This window comes from Bos taurus, chromosome 2 (genome assembly GCF_002263795.3).
Source record: "Bos taurus isolate L1 Dominette 01449 registration number 42190680 breed Hereford chromosome 2, ARS-UCD2.0, whole genome shotgun sequence".
In the NCBI taxonomy this organism is placed as follows: Eukaryota; Metazoa; Chordata; class Mammalia; order Artiodactyla; family Bovidae; genus Bos; species Bos taurus.
Genome location: NC_037329.1, coordinates 34,291,458 through 34,312,777, shown reverse-complemented (window position 1 = coordinate 34,312,777; position 21,320 = coordinate 34,291,458). Strand labels below are relative to the sequence as shown.

The 21,320-nt window shown below is 38.5% G+C and overlaps 1 protein-coding gene across 2 annotated transcripts; it reads right to left on the bottom strand.

The window, feature by feature from the left end:
• Positions 1-9,826: 9,826 nt before the first annotated feature.
• On the bottom strand, positions 9,827-20,227 carry GCG (glucagon). Of its 2 annotated transcripts, NM_173916.3 has the most exons (6): positions 20,130-20,209; positions 16,822-16,922; positions 15,200-15,361; positions 12,812-12,949; positions 10,953-11,096; positions 9,827-10,303 (listed from the first exon to the last, which is right to left on the bottom strand). In NM_173916.3, exons 2-6 carry the CDS (start codon positions 16,911-16,913, stop codon positions 10,297-10,299), a joined length of 543 nt encoding a protein of 180 aa, NP_776341.1. In that variant the 5' UTR covers positions 16,914-16,922; positions 20,130-20,209; the 3' UTR covers positions 9,827-10,296. The 2 variants fall into 2 exon arrangements, with proteins under 2 accessions (NP_776341.1, XP_005202460.1); XM_005202403.2 differs by lacking the exon at positions 9,827-10,303 and having other exon boundaries at positions 10,949-11,096; positions 20,130-20,227.
• Between the last annotated feature and the right edge of the window lie 1,093 nt (positions 20,228-21,320).

Sequence of the window (21,320 nt, the reverse complement as noted above, 5' to 3'; positions counted from 1 at the left end):
CGACTGAACAGCAACAATAAGGACGGAACAGCTCCTTATATATCACTTCCATTGGCGCCATTCAATGTAGAGGGAGGTGAGCTCTGGGTCAGAATCCACACCTGGTAGCTCACTGGCTGAAACTCTTCTCACAGGGCTTGATGCTCAGCCACCCTCCCTGCAGCTGTTTACCTGGCTGATTTCCACAGGTCTCAGGGGTCTACTGGAGAAGGCAATGGCACCCCACTCCAGTACTTTTGCCTAGAAAATCCCATGGACAGAGGAGCCTGGTAGGCTGCAGTCCATGGGGTCGCTAGAGTCGGACACGACTGAGTGACTTCACTTTCACTTTTCACTTCCATGCATTGGAGAAGGAAATGGCAACCCACTCCAGTGTTCTTGCCTGGAGAAGCCCAGGGACAGGGGAGCCTGGTGGGCTGCTGTCCATGGGGTCGCACAGAGTCTGGCACGACTGAAGTGACTTAGCAGCAGTAGCAGCAGCAGCTTGCTAGCGCCTCCTTCAGGGCAAGCAGTCTCAGTTCAGTTCAGTTCAGTCGCTCAGTTGTGTCTGACTCTTCCCGACCCCATGAATCGCAGCATGCCAGGCCTCCCTGTCCATCACCAACTCCCAGAGTTCACCCAGACTCACGTCCATTGAGTCAGTGATGCCATCCAGCCATCTCATCCTCTGCCATCCCCTTTTCCTCCTGCCTCCAGTCCCTCCAGCATCAGAGTCTTTTCCAATGAATCAGCTCTTCGCATGAGGTGGCCAAAGTACTGGAGTTTCAGCTTTAGCATCATTCCTTCCAAAGAAATCCCAGGGCTGATCTCCTTCAGAATGGACTGGTTGGATCTCCTTGCAGTCCAAGGGACTCTCAAGAGTCTTCTCCAACACCACAGTTCAAAAGCATCAATTCTTTGGCACTCAGCCTTCTTCACAGTCCAACTCTCACATCCATACATGACCACAGGAAAAACCATAGCCTTGACTAGACGGACCTTTGTTGGCAAAGTAATGTCTCTGCTTTTGAATATGCTATCTAGGTTGGTCATAACTTTCCTTCCAAGAAGTAAGCGTCTTTCAATTTCATGGCTGCAATCACCATCTGCAGTGATTTTGGAGCCCAAAAAAATAAAGTCTGACACTGTTTCCCCATCTATTTCCCATGAAGTGATGGGACCGGATGCCATGATCTTCGTTTTCTGAATGTTGAGCTTTAAGCCAACTTTTTCCCTCTCCACTTTCACTTTCATCAAGAGGCTTTTTAGTTCCTCTTCACTTTCTGCCACAAGGGTGGTGTCATCTGCATATCTGAGGTTATTGATATTTCTCCTGGCAATCTTGATTCCAGCTTGTGCTTCTTCCAGTCTAGCGTTTCTCATGATGTACTCTGCATATAAATTAAATAAGCAGGATGACAATATACAGCCTTGACGCACTCCTTTTCCTATTTGGAACCAGTCTGTTGTCCCATGTCCAATTCTGACTGTTGCTTCCTGACCTGCATACAAATTTCTCAAGAGGTAGATCAGGTGGTCTGGTATTCCCATCTCTTTCAGAATTTTCCACAGTTTATTGTGATCCACACAGTCAAAGGCTTTGGCATAGTCAATAAAGCAGAAATAGATGTTTTTCTGGAACTCTCTTGCTTTTTCGATGATCCAGTGGATGCTGGCAATTTGATCTCTGGTTCCTCTGCCTTTTCTAAAACCAGCTTGAACATCAGGAAGTTCATGGTTCACATATTGCTGAAGCCTGGCTTGGAGAATTTTGAGCATTACTTTACTAGCGTGTGAGATGAGTGCAATTGTGCGGTAGTTTGAGCATTCTTTGGCATTGCCTTTCTTTGGGATTGGAATGCAAACTGACCTTTTCCAGTGCTGTGGCCACTGCTGAGTTTTCCAAATTTGCTGGCATATTGAGTGCAGCACTTTCACAGCATCTAGATACCATCAAAGATGGAGTCACTTTAGCCCAGCAGGTTGTTCCCTCAACCCCCAAGATGCCTTAGTAACCTGGATTCCTGGGTTCCAATGTGGATTTCACTTCCTAATGTGACTGGCAACTGGCCCCATCACTTCATGGGAAATAGATGGGGAAACAGTGGAAAAATAAAAAACTTTATTTTTCTGGGCTCCAAAATCACTACAGATGGTGATTGCAGCCATGAAATTAAAAGACACTTACTCCTTGGAAGGGAAGTTATGACCAACCAAAATAACATATTCAAAAGCAGAGACATTACTTTGCCAACAAAGGTCCGTTTAGTCAAGGCTATGGTTTTTCCAGTGGTCATGTATGGATGTGAGAGTTGGACTGTGAAGAAAACTGAGTGCTGAAGAATTGATGCTTTTGAACTGTGGTGTTGGAGAAGACTCTTGAGAGTCCCTTGGACTGTAAGGAGATCCAACCAGTCCATTCTAAAGGAGATCAGTCCTGGGTGTTCTTTGGAAGCACTGATGCTAAAGCTGAAACTCCAATACTTTGGCCACCTGATTTGAAGAGCTGACTCATTGGAAAAGACCCCGATGCTGGGAGGGATTAGGGGCAGGAGGAGAAGGGGACGATAGAGGATGAGATTGCTGGATGGCATCACTGACTCGATGGACATGAGTTTGGGTAAACTCCGGGAGTTGGTGATGGACAGGGGGCCTGGCGTGTGATTCATGGGGTCACAAAGAGTCGGACAGGACTGAGCGACTGAACTGAACTGAACTGAACTGAACTGAATGTGACTGACACTCACAAGGCAGAGGGCCTGTGTCCCTCTCTCTGAGATCCCCACATTTTTCCGCTAGTGGCTTCTGGAGCTATAATTTCCACTTCTTGTAAGATTTTTGATGAATTTTGTTTAATTAATCAGCTTTTATAACCTGAATAGTGAGGTATAGTCAGTGACCTGAGGTTGGTGGCTTGTACTGGGCCATCATGTGGGCCAATTATAGCTGTATAATCATGATTTCTAAACAATTTCATTCCCTTAGTTTTTCTGTAATTACAGAGTCATACTGCACAATCCGCCCTCAGTAGGGTTGCCAGTATGTGGAAGATGGCGAGATTATGGCAAAGTCAAAATGTTAAGGGAAACATTTATCTGTGATTGGACATGAGTGACATCCTCTCTAAGATGAAGGAAGTGAATGTTCCCTGGAGGTACCATCGGGGAAGTCTTTGGAGAAGACTGTCAGTGATATGAGGGATTTAGAGACCAGGAGTGACTGACTGACTGGCCAGGAATTAAGCAGTATTAGAACTTGGGGTAAAATATTTGTCCTTTAGGGAGATCATTTATTGTTTAAAAGCTTGAGGAACATGTCTCTGGGTAAGCCACCTCTCTATAAGTCTGGCCACTTGGGATCAGTAAGGTGGAAATTCCGTAAGATTCCACATTCTGGATGGATGTTAGCTAGATGTAGGATATGACTGAACAGCTTGGGAAGCAAAATAGTACCTTGATTTGACTCTACAATGTCTGGTAGGCCAAACAGAATGAGCACATCCCTGCTGAAGAGGGAGATTACATGACGGGAAGCAGTGTTTCTGGAGGGAGAAGCCAGTGGGAGTCTAGTGAAATTACCCACCAGAATGGTTTCGTACCTTCTAGTTCCAGAAGAGGGCAGCGGCCCTGTGATAAAAATCTCTTGCCAAAGCAGTAAGGTCTGTCCCGCCAGGGCATGTGTCCCCACCTGGGAGCCTTCCAGTTTTGTTTGGGAGCAAAGGGGGCCTTTATCTGCTACCATTTTGGCTAGAAGCAGGGTGAGGAAGATGCTGTGCCTGTTTGCCCCCTGAGTCACTCCCCAAAGGCCTGATATGATGTGGGCTAACTCTACTAGTGGGTGTGTTGTCTCTGGAGGAATAGTTGTTTCTGGGGCTGTGTCTGATGCTCTGAGATGTAGCTCATGGGGACTTGGAACAAGTGTGCAATTTGGATAAAGCGTCTGCAATGTTGTTACGGTATTACAGTATATTTTTGGTGTTAGTGTGTATGTGTGTGTGCATGTGTGTGTGTGTGTGTGTGTGTGTGTGTGTGTGTGTGTGTGCAGAGGCATGTTAAGTGACCATCATCAACATATGTGACCTGGTTATCTCTAAGTGGAGGCATCCCAGAGAGGCTTTCCCCGAATCATGAAACAACCCTTTTGCCATTGTCCAGTCCAGGCTTGGAGTCTACTGACAATAGCCCAGGAGTCAATAAAGATGCATTCCCTTAAAGAGTCTCTCTCCTAGCAGTCTCAAAATTATTACATAAGGATTCAGAGCAGGACTCCCCAACATGTGCTACTTTAGCATGTGGGTTATTTTGAGCTACAGGCAATAGAGACCCTTCAAGAGAAACTATTGTCCCTTCCTTAACTACCTAGAAGAATTTAGATTGGAGATTTTCTCCAGTAAAAGAATTATTACCAAGAATCTCTCATGTATGTGGGAGTCTCTGACCCTCTTATATATGTGGGGTTCCTGAATGTATGAAGTGACATTTGATTTTCTCCTGTTAATCCTGTTAATTTAATTGTGGTGTGCTACACTTTGCCACCCCATGCAGCCCACCAGGCTCCTCTGACCATGGGATTTCCCAGGCAAGAATACTGGAGTGGGTTGCCATTTCCTTCTCCAGGGGATCTTCCTGACCTGGAGATCAAACCTGCATCTCTTACATTGGCAGGTGGATCATTTACCATTCAGCCATGTGGAAAGCCCCTAGATCTGGGAAGCCAGGAGAACTTAGAATGGTACAGGATAGCACTTTTCCTCCCCAACAATTACACTAATACTTCTGGAAACAAACCTATGTTTATGAATTGAAAATTTTTTCTTTATTCCGTGGCTGTACAGTTCCATTTCGTGGATGTATCTTGATTCATTCAAAGGGTATTTTGTGGGTATTCAGGTTGTTTTTAATTTTTTACAATGAATAATTAGTAATAACAAAGAATAACCTTGTACATAGGTAGATTTTTATTCTAAGTATGTATCATTAGGATAAATTTCTGGAACTGGGGCTGCTGAAGAAAAGCGTAAATGCGTAAGTATTTTTGCATATATTGTCAAATACTCCTGCAGAAGGGGTAATAATATTTGTATGCTCATATCGGAGAAGGCAATGGCACCTCACTCCAGTACTCTTGCCTGGAAAATCCCATGGACGGAGGAGCCTGGTAGGCTGCAGTCCATGGGGTCGCTAGGAGTCGAACACGACTGAGCAACTTCACTTTCACTTTTCACTTTCATGCATTGGAGAAGGAAATGGCAACCCACTCCAGTGTTCTTGCCTGGAGAATCCCAGGGATGGGGGAGCCTGGTGGGCTGCCATCTATGGGGTTGCACAGAGTCGGACACAACTGAAGCAACTTAGCAGCAGCAGCAGCATGCAGTGTTTGAAAGGTTCTATGTACCCACATCCTTGTCAACAGAGTGTATTTTTAAGCTTTCAAATTAGAAATAATATCTCAATACAGTTTTGTTCACATAGACTTTTGCACTTTTAAATTTATTTATCAAGGCATAATTTAGGCACACATGCACAGATCTTGAGTGCACATTTTGCTGATATCTGATAAATGTTCACATCCCTGTAACCCCCGTGTTAATCATGAAATAGAGCATTTCCATCATTCTAGGAAGCTCTCCAGTGTCCATTCTACTCAGAACTCCATACTTCCCTCCCCAGAAGCACCTACTGAGCTGTTCTACCATCATTGCTTAGTTTGTGCTGTTCTTAAGCTTCATAAAATAGAATCAAGCAGTATGGTCTATTTTGTGTCTGGATAATTTTGTATAACATATCATTTGCGAGGTTTATTCGTATTGTTGCTAGCATTATAATAATTTATCCTTTTATTGCTGTGTAATGTTTTATTGGATGAACATGCCAGTTTCTCTGTCCATTCTTCTGTTTATGGACATTTGGATTTCCAATATTTTGGCTATTATGGAAGTTACTAGAACAACCTTGTTCAAGTCATACACACACACACACACACACATTTTTCAGTGGCTGTGCAGTTTGTCCATTTGTTGAAGCAACTTGATTCATTCAACCAGTATCCTATGGATGGATGAGTATTTAGGTTGTTTATAAGAATCTGTTTCTTTAGGTAATATATATAACATGTGTATATAAACTTTATAACGAATTGCCAATTTTCCCACGTGACCATCTCATTTTTACTATCGCTCAGAATATATGAGACTTCCAGTGCCACATCTTCGCCACCATTTAGGCAGCTGGCTTTCACAAATTTGTTATAAACAGGTAATGCAGTAAGTGAAAGTGGTAGTCACTCCATCGTGTCCAACTCTTTGCAACCCCATGGACTAAAGCCCACCAGGTTCCTCTGTCCATGGAATGGATTCTCCAGGCAAGTATACTGGAGTGGGTTGCCATTTCCTTCTCCAGGGGATCTTCTTGACTCAGGGATTGAACCCAGGTCTCCTGCATTGCAGGTAGATTTTTCATTGTCTGAGCCACCAGGGAAGCCCAACACTTTAATTCTATATTATTATATTTTTATATGCAGCCTGTGTGGAGATAAATGATAATTTTTTTCTTTTCAGATCTCTTAATATGGTATATTACATTAATTGGTTTTCTAATATGGAACCACCCTGGATAATTTTGGAATAAACTAAATTCAAGCATCAGATCAGATCAGTCGCTCAGTCGTGTCTGACTCTTTGTGACCCCGTGAATCAAAGCACGCCAGGCCTCCCTGTCCATCCCAATTCCTGGAGTTCACTCAGACTCACGTCCATCGAGTCAGTGATGCCATCCAGCCATCTCATCCTCTGTCGTCCGCTTCTCCTCCTGCCCCCAATCCCTCCCAGAATCAGAGTCTTTTCCAATGAGTCAACTCTTAGCATGAGGTGGCCAAAGTATTGGAGTTTCAGCTTTAGCATCATTCTTTCCAAAGAAATCCCAGGGCTGATCTCCTTCAGAATGGACTGGTTGGATCCCCTTGCAGTCCAAGGGACTCTCAAGAGTCTTCTCCAACAACGCAGTTCAAAAGCATCAATTCTTGGGTGCTCAGCCTTCTTCACAGTCCAACTCTCACATCCATACATGACCACAGGAAAAACCATAGCCTTGTGTATTATTTTTTAATGTATTTTTAATTGGAGGATAATTCCTTTACAATATTGTGTTGGTTGCTGTATAGCAACTTCCAACTAGCTATCTAATATTTTTAATATGCTGTTGAATTCTATTTTCTGGGATTTTTAGGATTTTTAAATCAGCCTCATATGTGAAATTAGCTTATAATTTTCTGCTTTTTTCTTCTTCTATCTTTATCAAGTTTAGGTATCAATTTTATGTTCTCTTTATAAAAAGACTTTGAAAATTCTTTTTTCTTCTTTTCTCCCCTTAGCCTCTGGAATAAGTTATGAAGTATTGTGACTACCAGCTTCTTTGGAACTTTGATAAAATTTCCATGCAAAACCATCTGGACCTGGTGACTTTTTACGAGATGGTTCTTTGATTTCTTTTTCCATTTCTTCTATGAAATTGGTTTATTTAAGCTCTTGTATTTGCACTAGTGTCAATTTTTACAAATTATACTTTCTTTTCAATTTTATCTATCTTTTCTAGGTTTTCAAATATATTTTATGTTGATATACCATAGACATTCTCAACAGTCTAACATGTTTCAATTTCATCTGTTTCGATGGTTGTTTCCCAATTCATTTTTATATATTGCTGTTTTCTCTTACTCCTTATTTGTTTGTACTGTAGTATTTTTTTTATATATTGCTAGATTTGATTCATTAATGTTTTGTATAGAATTTTTTTTACCTATGTCCATGAGTCAGATTGATCTGTTGTGTTCCGTTTCTATAAAATCTTTGTCAGATTTTTCATCAAGGTTATACTCGTCCTATAAAGTGACCTGGAAATATTTTTTATTTGCTCCTTATTTTGAAGAACTTAGGTAATATTGGTGTTTTTCTTCCTTAAATGTTTAGAAGAATTCACCTGTTAAACCATTTGGGCCTGGGGTTCTTTTCTGGAAAAGTTTTTAAAATAACAGATTCAATTTCCATAACAGAGGACAATTAAGATTTTCTTCCTATTTATGTCTATTTAAGTAACATTTTTCAAAGGAATTTGTTCTTTTTATCCAGTTGTCAAATTTACCAGGCATATAATTTTTATGTACCATATACTTATTATTCTTTTATTGTTTGAGAGCTCTTTAGAGAGGCCCACTTTCAGATATTTGTAATTTTTCCTCCTTTTTTTTCCTCGCCTAGTCTTGCTGGGGGTTTCCTAATTTTATTAATCTAGTCAAAGAATTAATCTTGGCTTTGCTAATTTTCAGTGCCAAATTTTCTCCATTTTATTATTTTCTCCTATATTTTTAAAAATAATTCTTTTACATTTTGAAATTTGCTGTCCTTTTCTTCCTTCAACTTTTTGAGGTTAAAAACTGAGGCTATTGAGTTTCAAATTTTACTCTTTCCTAACAAATACATTTAAAGCTATGTTTTATTCCTAAATACTGTTTTAGTTATAGCTATCATTTGTATTTATTGTGTTTTCATTATAATAGAATACAAAAGTATTTTTTAAATTTCCTTTATGGTGTCTTTGATCCATGGTTTATTTATAAGTGATTGCCCAGTTTCAAGTCATTGTAAATTTTTAAGCTCTCTTTTGTTGTTGATTTCTAGCTTAATTTCATTATGGTCTGAATGATTCCAAACTTAGAGATTTATACAACTTTTGTATAACTAAGGTTTTCTTTGTGGCCAACTATGTGGTCAATTTTTGTGACTTTTCCATTGCATTTTGGAGAATGTGGATCCTCTTTCATCAGAATTTATAGTTCAGTTTAGGCCTATGAGATCTATCCTATTGATTATGCTATTTAGGTCTCTGTTGCTTTCCTGACTCTATCCTGTGTTAAGGGAAAAGAGTTTAGATTTCCTTTTATCAGTTTATCTCTATTGCTTCTTGAACCTCATGTAGTTTCTGCTTTATGAAAGCGGTTGGTGTGTTATTGGGTGCATAAAAATTAACAGCTGTTATAGGTCTTCGTTATGATTCAGAACACTTGGCATTTTAAAGTGCCCTTCTTTTCCTTAGTAATTTTTTGCTTGAGTTTTAACTTTTGGTGTAAAGAGTGCAACCCTATCAGATTGACAAGTTGTTCACCATAAGTATATACAATGTTATGTGATTATTATATCTATGTAATACAAGAGAGAAAGAGAGTTGGCAATGTTGTCTGTATACAGCAAAAAAATACCCCTAACATGGCAATGAGCACCAGACTGGCCCAAAATACTGGACATTGCAGGACAGGGAGATGAAGGTACAAGGTATGATAGACAAGCTTAAATGTCTGCAGGCGCCAGGCAAATAAGACACAAAAATAAACTGGGCCGGGGAAAGTGGCTACTTATGTGTATTACCTGAATGTAAATGTGTAACATACACAGATGTGTGTGTGTGTGGTGTGTGTGTGTGCGGTGTGTGTGTGTGCGGTGTGTGTGTGTGCGGTGTGTGTGTGTGCGCGGTGTGTGTGTGTGTGTGTAGGGGACACAATAGTGAGTTGAAAATCATGTGACTTTTCAGAAGGAGGCAACTGGTACTGGTCTTTAGAAGAGATTTGATTTGTGGGTCTAATATTGCCTGATGATCTAATTTTTCAAGAAACATGAGAAATCAACATTTTGATATAAAATACCTTGGTTTTTTGATGTTGGCTGAAAGCATTAAAGTACTGTGCAGCAATTTAAAACATGAAGCCATATCTGTGCATCGGATTTGGCTTATGGCTTACCAACTTAGGAAGCAGGATTATTTGGAAAGAGTGGGACCATAAAGAAGAGAGAATACAGGCATTGATGAAGAAGCTTGAAATTTTTATTTAGTTTATCTTTTATATACTGAAAGTTGAGCATTTTTATGACAAAAGTTTCAAGAAGAAAATTCTCTTTCCCATTTCACAACTGTGGCTACCAGTCCTTCCCCTTATCTTATTATAATGCAAATATGTTGTGATTGGAGTAATTTATATATACAAATTATATCACAGAGAAATAATTTCATTGCTAAGCAGGTTAGCAGAAGAAAAGAAAGAGAATTCTGAATTAACATATTTTAAAGCTGATATTTTAGCACTATTTTGACAATGGTGTATTCAATTTATAATCTTTTGGTTATACAATATTAAAAGGAAATTTATTTATTTGCATGCAAGCAATATGGCTTTAGAATACAGCTGTTAAATTTACAGAACTTAAAATTTCAAACATCCCACATGGCTGGCAGGTGATATTGTGAAGATGATCTTGAGTAATGAATGACACACTTACTTCCTAGAAATTAAAAAAAAAAGAGAGAGACAATTATTTAACATAGTATAATACATAGATGATAGTTAACTTAGCCAGAAAATGTTTCAATGATTTATTTTGATAAAGGCTGTTCATCTTCTCATTTTATACATCCGTTTGTGTTTTGAACTCTTCAAATATTTACCTTCACAGATGGCTTATCCTAACTTGTCCCCAGCAAGAAATATAAAGTGTATAGATAATTATAAAAAGTAATTACAACCAACCTATTACATGCCTGTTAATCTTGGCTTTTAAATTTTACTGCTATACTTATTGCATTAAGTATTTAAATATCATATATACTGGTATTTTACTTTGTGCTATAATTTCAACATATACAGCAATTTGCGATATTATTAATATATGACCAGCTTAACATCTCCATACCTGTATTCCTAATGACTTGTCCCTTACCAACACTCAGGAAAAGTGTTTGGAATCAATGAGTGAAAGGATAAAATTGTAATGATCAGAAACAAATATAATAATATACTCTTGAATGATTCATAATTTTCATTGTATACCAAGAAAGTAAAGACTCTCTCCTTCATGTAGGAACAACCTATAGCAGTATGATAATATTTATGAAAGTTTTGATGGTTTCAGGGATGAACTAAAATACAATCACCTGTCAGTAATTTTCGTCTGAAGCAACCAGTTTATAAAGTCTCGGGTGGCAAGACTATCGAGAACAGTGTTCATCTCATCAGAGAAAGAGCCATCGGCGTGTCTGCGGCGGAGTTCTTCAACGATGTTGACTTCTTCTGGGAAACTGAGAAATGGAGGGGTAAAATCAGCACTTGGTTAAACGTTTCAAAGAAATGCTTATTGGTTGCCTGTCACTGGTAACCTGTGTAAGGGTCACTGAGAAAACCATATGTTTCTATTTACAGAGGGCTTACCACAAAAAGCCTCATAACTTGAATGTCAGAAAGGGAATTAGGTAGACAAGTGCAGAGCCAGAACCTGAAACAAAGCCCTTTTCTGTATTCCAGCTGCTTCTAAGATTTTAGTGTATTGTCAACATAGAACTTATTATTGAAACTATTGATTTGTCTGTATTTAGAAAATGGAGACGGAAATGGCACCCCACTCCAGTACTCTTGCCTGGAAAATCCCATGGAAGGAGGAGCCTGGTGGGCTGCAGTCCATGGGGTCACTAAGAGTCGGACATGACTGCACGACTTCACTTTCACTTTTCACTTTTATGCATTGGAGAAGGAAATGGCAACCCACTCCAGTGTTCTTGCCTGGAGAATCCCAGGGACGGGGGAGCCTGGTGGGCTGCCCTCTCTGGGGTCGCACAGAGTCGGACACGACTGAGGCGACTTAGCAGCAGCAACAGCAGCAGCAGCATATTCAGAAAAATATAGTATATCCTATAAAACTAATGATGATCAAAACAGCCTTGCCAAGTACAGTCTTAAGGGATTAAACCTTAGTCTATATTAGATATTTTCTCTGACTGGTTTATTTAACAGAATTTTTGGTATCTCTTTAAAACACTATAAAATAATCTCGTGTGACTATTTTTGCATTGATTTTATAAATTTTATTGCTGCTGTTTTAAAAATCAGTGACAATACTAGCTCCTTTTTGTCTTGAGAGCTCCTTAAAATCTCAATACGCTTATTGAAAATCTTGCTAAAGACATCCCTGATGGTCCAGTGGTTAATACTCTGTCTTTCCAACTTCAGGGAGCCTGGGTTGATCCATGGGTGGGAAACCCACATGCCATAAGGTACAGCCAAAACAACTAAAGAAAAAATAGAGTGGAACATGAATTTCTTGATTTTCATAATTCAAAGTCATCAGAATGGTCACAAGAAAATGAGATGGTCTGTTTGGTCTGTGGGTCTGTTTGGCTGTGGTAAGATGCAAGGAAGTACCTAAAGGTCTTAGGCTCATTTTCAACTGTAATAATTTAATGACTATCTCTATGGTAGTCTCATAAAAAATGGATACATCGTTAAATAGATGAATGTTTCTACATATTTTTGTTTTGAATGCCATTTCATTAAACATCTTTAGTTCCTGTCTGTATCACATTTTTACCTGAATACTTACTAACACATCAACTATGTAAATATTTAAAATGAAACTAAGTTTTCAGCAGTATTTCTTCTCTTCCCTTATCCCTAGTTTTCCTGGACAGTCCTAGTTTAAGCATATTTTCCTGGCGTAGTTATCAGAAGCACTCTGTTTATCCTCAAAAGTTTCCTGGACTGGCAAATTAATATCTAATTTTAACACAACTAATGATGGGGGATAAATAGTAACCTGTGTGATGCTATCATTAACACTTGCTCTCAAAGATAAAACAGATGAGACTTTTATAAACTGTCTCCCACCAACAGGAGTTATTTCCTTACTTTGTGAGACTATATTAATGGCTTCATAATGCAGATCCATTTATGGATAACTGTAATCTAAGTTTTCAGCATCAAGCAAAAAAAAAAAAAATTAAATAAGAATGTACAGACTTACTCTCGCCTTCCTCGGCCTTTCACCAGCCAAGCAATGAATTCCTTGGCAGCTTGGCCTTCCAAATAAGAACTTACATCACTGGTAAAGGTCCCTTCAGCATGTCTCTCAAATTCATCATGACGTTTGGCAATGTTATTCCTGAAAGAAATGTGAAAGTTAAATTGAAGATCTGTCTCTTTAGCAATATGGTTCTCACCTATAAGCAATGGCAGCTTCGGGTTCTGGATTCTGTGTGGAGGGGGGTTAGAGGGAGATTGGGGAGATGAGGGTGTGTAGGAGACTCATCAGAAAGCTGCATTAATTATTGGGAGTGAAGATTGATGGGGGCAATCTAATGACAATTAAGGGAGGCTAAGCTCCCTCACTCCACCCAGTGACCCATTTTCACCTCTTCTGCTTGTCTGTATCATTAATTCTTAACGCTGCCCTTACTTCAGTCCAAAAGTGTGAGGGCTATCTACTGTGCCATGCCACTCGCAAACAAAGCAGCAGCATGTCATTTGTACATATAGGGTCGTGTGTGTGTGCTCGGTCACTCACTTTGTGACCCCATGGACTGTAGCCTGCCAGGCTCCACTGTCCATGGAATTTTCCAGGCGGGAATACTGGAGTGGGTTTCTATTTCCTATTCCAACACATGGGGTCAGAGTTAGTTTATTGAATCAAAGGAAAGCAAAGGAGCGTCACAAAATGTCATTGAAAGGACCACAGGATAATGAATTAAAGGAAATGTATGATGGGCTAGCAGTGAGGAAAGCTAAGAAAATGACCTTACATCACCCTCACATGTGTACAGAATGCCCCGTGGAAGGGGTTGACCAGAAAGATGGTCAGTTGCTCCATCATATATAAGTCCTGGAAGGTTTCATCTTAAACACAACAGAAACCACCTGGGAGCTAGGATTCTTTTACATTCATTCGCCAAGTTGTGGCATTGTCTCTCTAGAAATGAAGACAGTTTGCATTTTTTCAAATTTGTAATTTCTCCTGTTTCACCAATGCATGCTCAGTAGCTCAGTCATGTCCGACTCTTTGTGACCCCATGGACTGTAACCTGCCAGGGTCCTCTGTCCATGGAATTTAGAATACTACAGTGGGTTGCCATTTCCTCCTCCAGGGGATCTGCCTGACTCAGGGACCGATCCTGCATCTCTTATGTCTCCTGCATTTGTAGGTGGATTCAATACCACTGAGCCACCTGGGAAGCCCCGTCTGTAATCCTTAGCAAGAACTTCTAGTGTCTTCTTTGACCATGATCACCATCTTTCCTGTATTCTCCACTTTACGAATTTTTGGTCAACAACCCTCTTTAATTCTTCTTGCTGGTTTCTCTCTTTCTCTCTACCCTTCTCCATTCTATCCGGACAAATATATTCCCTTTTCCTGATTTTTAGATTCCTTCAGCTACTTTGCATGCATAACTCCCTCCCTTTGTGGGCCACCCTCCAAAGAAATTGTGAAATTCCACCATCCCTGTGAAACCCTTGTGGCTGATTTCCTCCAGTAGCCTCATGCAGCAAAACCCCCAACACTGTCAAAGAAATTCAACATTAAAATGTATGCCTTACGATAGGCTTGTGTTCCTATGTGCCTTCTTTTCTCTTTATGCTGTGCTGCTAGGCTGTAATTTTAATGCGTATCTTGGATTGTATTCTACAAGAAAAAGACTGCATCTGTTTCCATTTCTTACCGTGATGAACTTGGCTAGAGGATACTTTGAATGTGATCATAGTCATGAGTTTGAACCCTACAAGAGAATGTTGAATTTACTCTTGTCTTTTGGTCAGTAATTAGATTCCTAACCTTGCAGTTTCACAAAAGTCAGCTTTCAATTTTAAAGTAAAATTGGCAACAGAGTAAATATTGCTAAGACCAAAGTTGGGAAAATTATTTAAAGTCTATGTCCCATTTGAGGGTAGGTAATGAAGGCAATGGCAACCCACTCCAGCACTCTTGCCTGGAAAATCCCACGGATGGAGGAGCCTGGTGGGCTGCAGTCCATGGGGTCGCTAACAGTCGGACACGACTGAGCAACTTCACTTTCACTTTTCACTTTTATGCATTGGAGAAGGAAATGGCAACCCACTCCAGTATTCTTGCCTGGAGAATCCCAGGGACGGTGGAGCCTGGTGGGCTGCCATCTATGGAGTCGCACAGAGTCGGACACAACTGAAGCGACTTAGCAGCAAGAGTTTTGAAGGGGTGACGTGTAGGACATGCAGAGGCATAATACGGAGGTTAACAACACCAAGCTTAAAAATCATCAGAATCAAATGAGTTCATGGGCATTATTTGATATGTATGATAACTTAAGAAAGTCAGGAAGAATTTTAGACATATTTAAGTATACATTTGAGTGTACATTTCCGATCAGGTTTAAATTCTTACTTGTTTCTCTTGGTATTCATCAACCACTGCACGAAGTCCTGGGCACGCCTGGAGTCCAGGTACTTGCTGTAGTCACTGGTGAATGTGCCCTGCGAGTGGCGCTTATCTTCATTGATCTGATCTGGATCGCCGAGCGGGTCGGTCTGGGGAGCTGGGAATGAACTGTGAAGAACAGTGATTGGTGCAACTACATCTCTCCTCAAGAGTAGATTCACTTGAGAAGCAGCTTCTCTACAAAATATAGAACCACATGAAGCTGGAAGGCAGGTTCCCCCAGCATTTTAGTTGGCAGTTCAGAAAGACCTTAATTTGCCATGGGATTCCCATGGTTTTACCAGAGTTGAATATACTCTGATTTGGAACTCTAGCAACTGATTTTTCAACTGGCTTCTCTTTTTCTGAAATAGGATTAAATAAATCTTTTTTCAACAAATTCATCTACTCATTATGTTAATAATGCCAGAAGAGAGCAACACGCCTTGAATATTTTAAAAGAGTGAAGCATCCCAAATCATTTTTGTTTGGGCAGCAGATTTATATTCCAAATTCTGTTTTGCATATATTACTATAAAAAAGTAGCTCCATCACCTGGTTATGTGGCAGCTAATGGAAAGACAATTAAAAGTTCAGAGAAAGAAAAGAAAAAGCCCACTTGCTAATTTGAAACTATGTAGTGGATAATCCACATGCCAATAATCAACAGTTGGTTGGCATGGCTATGTGGGGAAATATTCAATATGATTAAGACTCAAAATAGAAATGAGATGCTATTTTTACCTGTCAAATTAGCAAGGATTAAATACCAGGGAGGATATTGTGAGAGGAGTATTTCTATAATGCCAGTGGGAATGTGTATGTGTATTAGTTTTCTGGAAAGCAAATTGGCAAGATATTATAAAAAATTTAAACTCATTCAAATCCTTTGACATAATTATTTTACCACTAGAAATAAATCCTCAGAAAATAGTAAGAAATGTAGGAAAAATGTTATTGGCAGGCTTTTTGTAGGAAAATTTGAAGAACTCTTAAGTATTCAAAAGAGGAGGGGTAGCTAAATAAATATTGTACTTTATAAGATGAAATAGTATGTAGTCATTAAATATCATACTTTTAATAGATATTTGTAATGTTATAAAAATAATCTAACAATACAATGCTAAGAGAAAAAATACAATACAAAGCTGTAAATGATCTGGGATGTATTTATATACAGTACATGCATATTGTCTATCATGAATGTGCATGTAAAATTTCTTACTAATTTTACAATTAGTAGGAAACAATGTTATTTTTTGAAATAAAAAGAAAAAGTTGATGTGAATAATTAAAATGATCTACCATGCAGTGTGAGTAATGAATGGACAGACAGGATCAGTCAAAGATTTCGAAGAGCTATAATTTCCCATATATTGTATTTTTCAACATTCCCCACTCCTTTAGTTATGAAATAACATACTCCTATCTATACTCCAGAAAAGCCTTTATCACAATGATACTTTAAACGTTTGAAAGCAGTACAGGGCATTTATTCCAAGTTACTGAGACCTATTTACTAGTCACACTTATCTTGGGCTGTATTATAAGCATAGTGCTATGTTAGCTCAAATCTAAAGATTTAATACCTGGATTTCTCCTCTGTGTTCTGAAGGGAACGTTGCCAGCTGCCTTGTACCAGCATTACAAACAATCCAGCCACAAAGTAAAGGCTTTTCATTTTTGCTGCCTGTTGAAACACAGAGTCAGGGGAGACATAAAGACACTCAACCATATTAAAAGTGTCAGGTGAATTAGTTCAGTTTTTTTTTTGTGTGTGTGTAATAAAGTTTTATTAAAGTATAAAGGAGATGGAGAAAGCTTCTGACATAGGCATCAGAAGGGGGCAGAAAGAGTGCCCAGTTCAGTTTTGACTAAGTAAATATTGAGAGTAGAAAGAAAACACTAGTCATCAATTTTATTCTGATTATATTTCTAGTTTAATTTAAAATATTATAATATATTTTTCTTGCAGTTTTTTTTTTTGGTGGCTAAAAAGAATACAAAAGATGTGCAGCACTATGAAATTTCTTCATTAGTGTAGGACACTTCTGTTAATAATTGGAAGGCTCGTTTCCAGACTTGAAATTAAAATTGTCCATGATAAACATTGCAAATACCCACTGTAGATGATATGCTACATATGGTTAGCTTGAATGGCACCTTATCCATGATCCCACCCTCTCCACTATCAGTCTGGCTTTCAATTAATAGTCCTTCACTTCCAAGCGTTTACATTATACTGCATTTCAACCATCTTAAAGCAGCCTCAGGCTACAACTTGGCATACCAGCTGTCGGTTCAGATGTATTATTCATTTATATTTTAAATAGTGTAACTTGGTCTAGACTTTGTAATTATAAAGCGGCCAACAGATTTGAGGTATTTTAGGGTGCTTTGACCTATTCTAAATTAAAGGAAAAAAATCATTTTAAAGACAAGCAATTTGCAACAAGAACTAATGCTTCTGGCAACTTGAACAATCACAACTAAGAAACTAAGAGATCACTGTCATAAAGAAAATTAATGCTTGCTTCTGAAGTCTTGAAAGTCCCCAGGTTGTTTTATAATTGGACTGAGTCCAGGATGTGTCATTCACTGCTAGTGACACCCTAGACCATGTTGCAAGATACCTTGCATCATAAGCAGATGCCCCGTGAGGCCATAGGATGCCAAGGACATGATAATGTACTGTGGATGGGGTGGGGTGGAACCAGCATGAGTGTGGGGCAGAATGACCCCACAGGACAAGCACCTCTATTTTCTGAATGAAAATCTCAAATCCAGTGTTTCTTGTAAACTTTTTTCTGCTTCTTTCAAATCCGACCATATTTACTTTGAGAAGTGGGGATTTCAATCCAAGTTTGATTATGCTTATTTGTTAAAAATTTGACTGAGTATTTTTAGCAAATGGCATTTGGTTTGAAATGAGTATTTTACAAATATTATCCTTTTAAACTATCAACCTTGTCTTAACATCTTAGCCATACTTCCTATCTTTCTTTGGCACTAAAACATGAGGACTGGAAATACCTGCAGTGGTATTTTTTTTCCCTTTAAAATATTGCCTTTTAGACTAAGTGATCAATTAGATAAAGCAACACAATAGGCGTTACATGTTCACCCTTTATTCACCAATATTCAATTACTAATTTGGTGTGTTTCTGTGCTTCAGTTTATACAGTTGGAAAACTTGGGAAACCTTGCCAAATATATAGGCAGGGTCTTTGACTGCAATTTTTAATTATACATTCATAAAATTCAGAAACATAAAAAATTAAAGCAAACATTCCTCTTTAGGATTACATCATTGTTGGAAAGTCAACTGAAAACTATAATTGCTTTCATGTAATGTCCCTAAAGGTTTTACAATGTCTTCTATTAGGATATGGATATGGCAGATATGGGACATGTAGTTTCTGGGAGAGCTGGTATAAGAAACAACCATAGAGAAGTCAGTGTTTGAAGTCCTCCCCAGGCAGTAGAATATTTCTATTTAAATAAATAACTGATTTTTGAAACTTTATTTATTCATTGTGTAAAAGTCAACAGAATTGTGAAATATTTAAGAATAAGGATTTTTGAATACTGCTACTTGAGAAAGCAAACATTTGCATCATTTTGGTATCAAAATCTTATTCAGTGAGGAGAGACTTTCCAATTACTCTCCCACCCCTGCTTTAGCCTACAGAGAGAGTCTGCACTTTAATAAAACCTATACATTTCCACTCAAATTTCAAAGGAGATGTGGTACCAATCATACCTCCTAAATAGGAAGTCTTTTGCAAAGATTAATCTTTGATCTAGGCAAGGTGACATATATTATATAGTATATCCCTAAGTATACTGGGGCCATAGGCCAAATAAATTCTTTTAAAACTGGCTAGGTAATTTCTTCTCACAGGTATTAATTAGTATGTGTGAAAGAAAACATACCACATGGAACTTCCCCGGTGGTCCAGTGGTTAAGACACTGTGCTCCCAATACAGGGGCCACAGGTTTGACCCTGGTCGGGAAACTAAGATCCTGAATTTGATGGGGAGGTGTGAAAACCAACAAACACAAAAAAACACGATGAAATCATTTTCTCCCCTGAAGATCTTTGTAAAATTGTTCCTTGTCCTTAAGAGCTTAAATAGGTACTTTAGACCATCTGATTTTTTTTCTTAAGGTATTTACTAAAATTTCATTTTGGAATGTAGACATTTTAGATAGTTTATTTATTACTATTGGTCCCCAAAACATAGTAATTATTAATCTGTGCTTTTACTCAGCTCCATCCACAGAATTCCCAATAACTGATGACATTACTTCTCTGCCCTGAATACGCTATGTCTTATCTACAAAGAGCTGATTTCATGGACTTTGATTTTTTGATAGCCTTATCAGAAATTTGAATATTTGAATGATGATGTTGATTTTGCTTTTCTGGAAAACCATACGTTTTCATTGGTAAGGATCAATTACTATTATAACCTCTCTAAATGGGCACATTTCTGCTGTTTAAAAGGCGCCTTCTGTTCAAAATGGTATACACATTTATCGAATCCGAAGAAAAATATTTGTTTTTCAAAATGTCACCACTGGTTTTAAAATGCAATTTTCATTAGTTAAATTTTGTAATAAGTGCCTTGATTTGAATCTTTGTTTTTCTTTCTATCTTATATCTTTTCATTGAATTATTTCTTTGACTCGCTTTGAGGCTTTATTATGTTAAAGTTTATTTAAATGCATTTTACATCACTTTTTCATTTCAATTCTGCCTCGCGTAGTATAATAACAAAGTATAAGTTGAAAAAACAGCACTTTAATTCATAATACTTTGCCCCCTTATGAACACTTAACTGTACCCTAAACAGAATGTACAGTCTTACAATCACTCAATATTAACCTTACCTTCTGACACCAGGAGGTGGAACAGAGCAGGTGAAGAGAGAGTGAGCCCTCGTTTGGGTGTGCAGTGTCCTGAGCTCTGTAGTTGTGCACCAAAGCTCACTGCCTTTATATACTCTCCAGTGGTGTTTAGCCTTGCAGATATTACGCTGACAATATAAATTTTTCATCTGTGAATAATGGGTTTTTGTTACAAACGATTTCACTCGCCCACTCACTTTGCTCATCTGCATAATAAGCTTATATTGGGTGGGAACTCAGAGACCAGGAAACTTTTTATTTACTCTTGCTTTTTTTTTTTGGCTGAGAATGGAAAGGGAAGTTTGGAAATTCACCTTCACTCTTGATCGGGAAAGAAAATCACTTAAGTACTCTGATGTGAATTTTTAGGTTGCAGAACAAAAGAATGTGAAGTTATATAGTCCGTGGCCAACCTCTTTGAGCATAGCCTTATTTCAGGGTCTTAGAAGCCCTTTTTTGCTCTTTAGTGATAATGAATTTATCTTAATAGAATAATCAATTCATTCTTTCATCTACCCAAATAATAAATCACTCACTCAAAACATTAGGGATCTTCTCATCAACGTTATGTGAAATTAATTTGTATTATTTTCGTGAGGAATTTTAAAGAATACCAATTAAGACTTTTCAATTAAGAATGCCAATTAAGACTGTTGTTTAAAATGGGATTCAGGAAGAAAAGATAAAGCAAAGTGAGGATTAAACATCCAAGATGGGTGATGCTAATAAGACAAGGTCTAATATTTCTTCTTTCTTCCAATGCATATTTAAAGGCTAACTCTATTGATAAGAGAGCTGGACACTAATTTTCAAAAGAATGAGTTACTATGTATATGTCATATTACTGAGCTTTGTGATCTGCCACTTAAGACTTCATTGATCTATGGGATTTAGCAGTTATGAGTCTGATGCCCTTCGAGGAACGGGAAAATGGGAAATCATCTGGACAGACAGCATGAGACAGTGTTAGTGTAATTAGATTTTAGTCTGGCTGCTATCAATAAGCTGTGTGGCTTCAGTCAAGTCACATACTCTGTTTATGCCTCAGCTTCCTGTTCAGAAATGAGTGTTGATTAAATGAATCTTCTAAACTAAAAATGTGCTTTCATTCAACAAAAGCCTTGCAACCTTTGCTAACTAGATTCCAACACTTTAATATAATCAACTGCATGA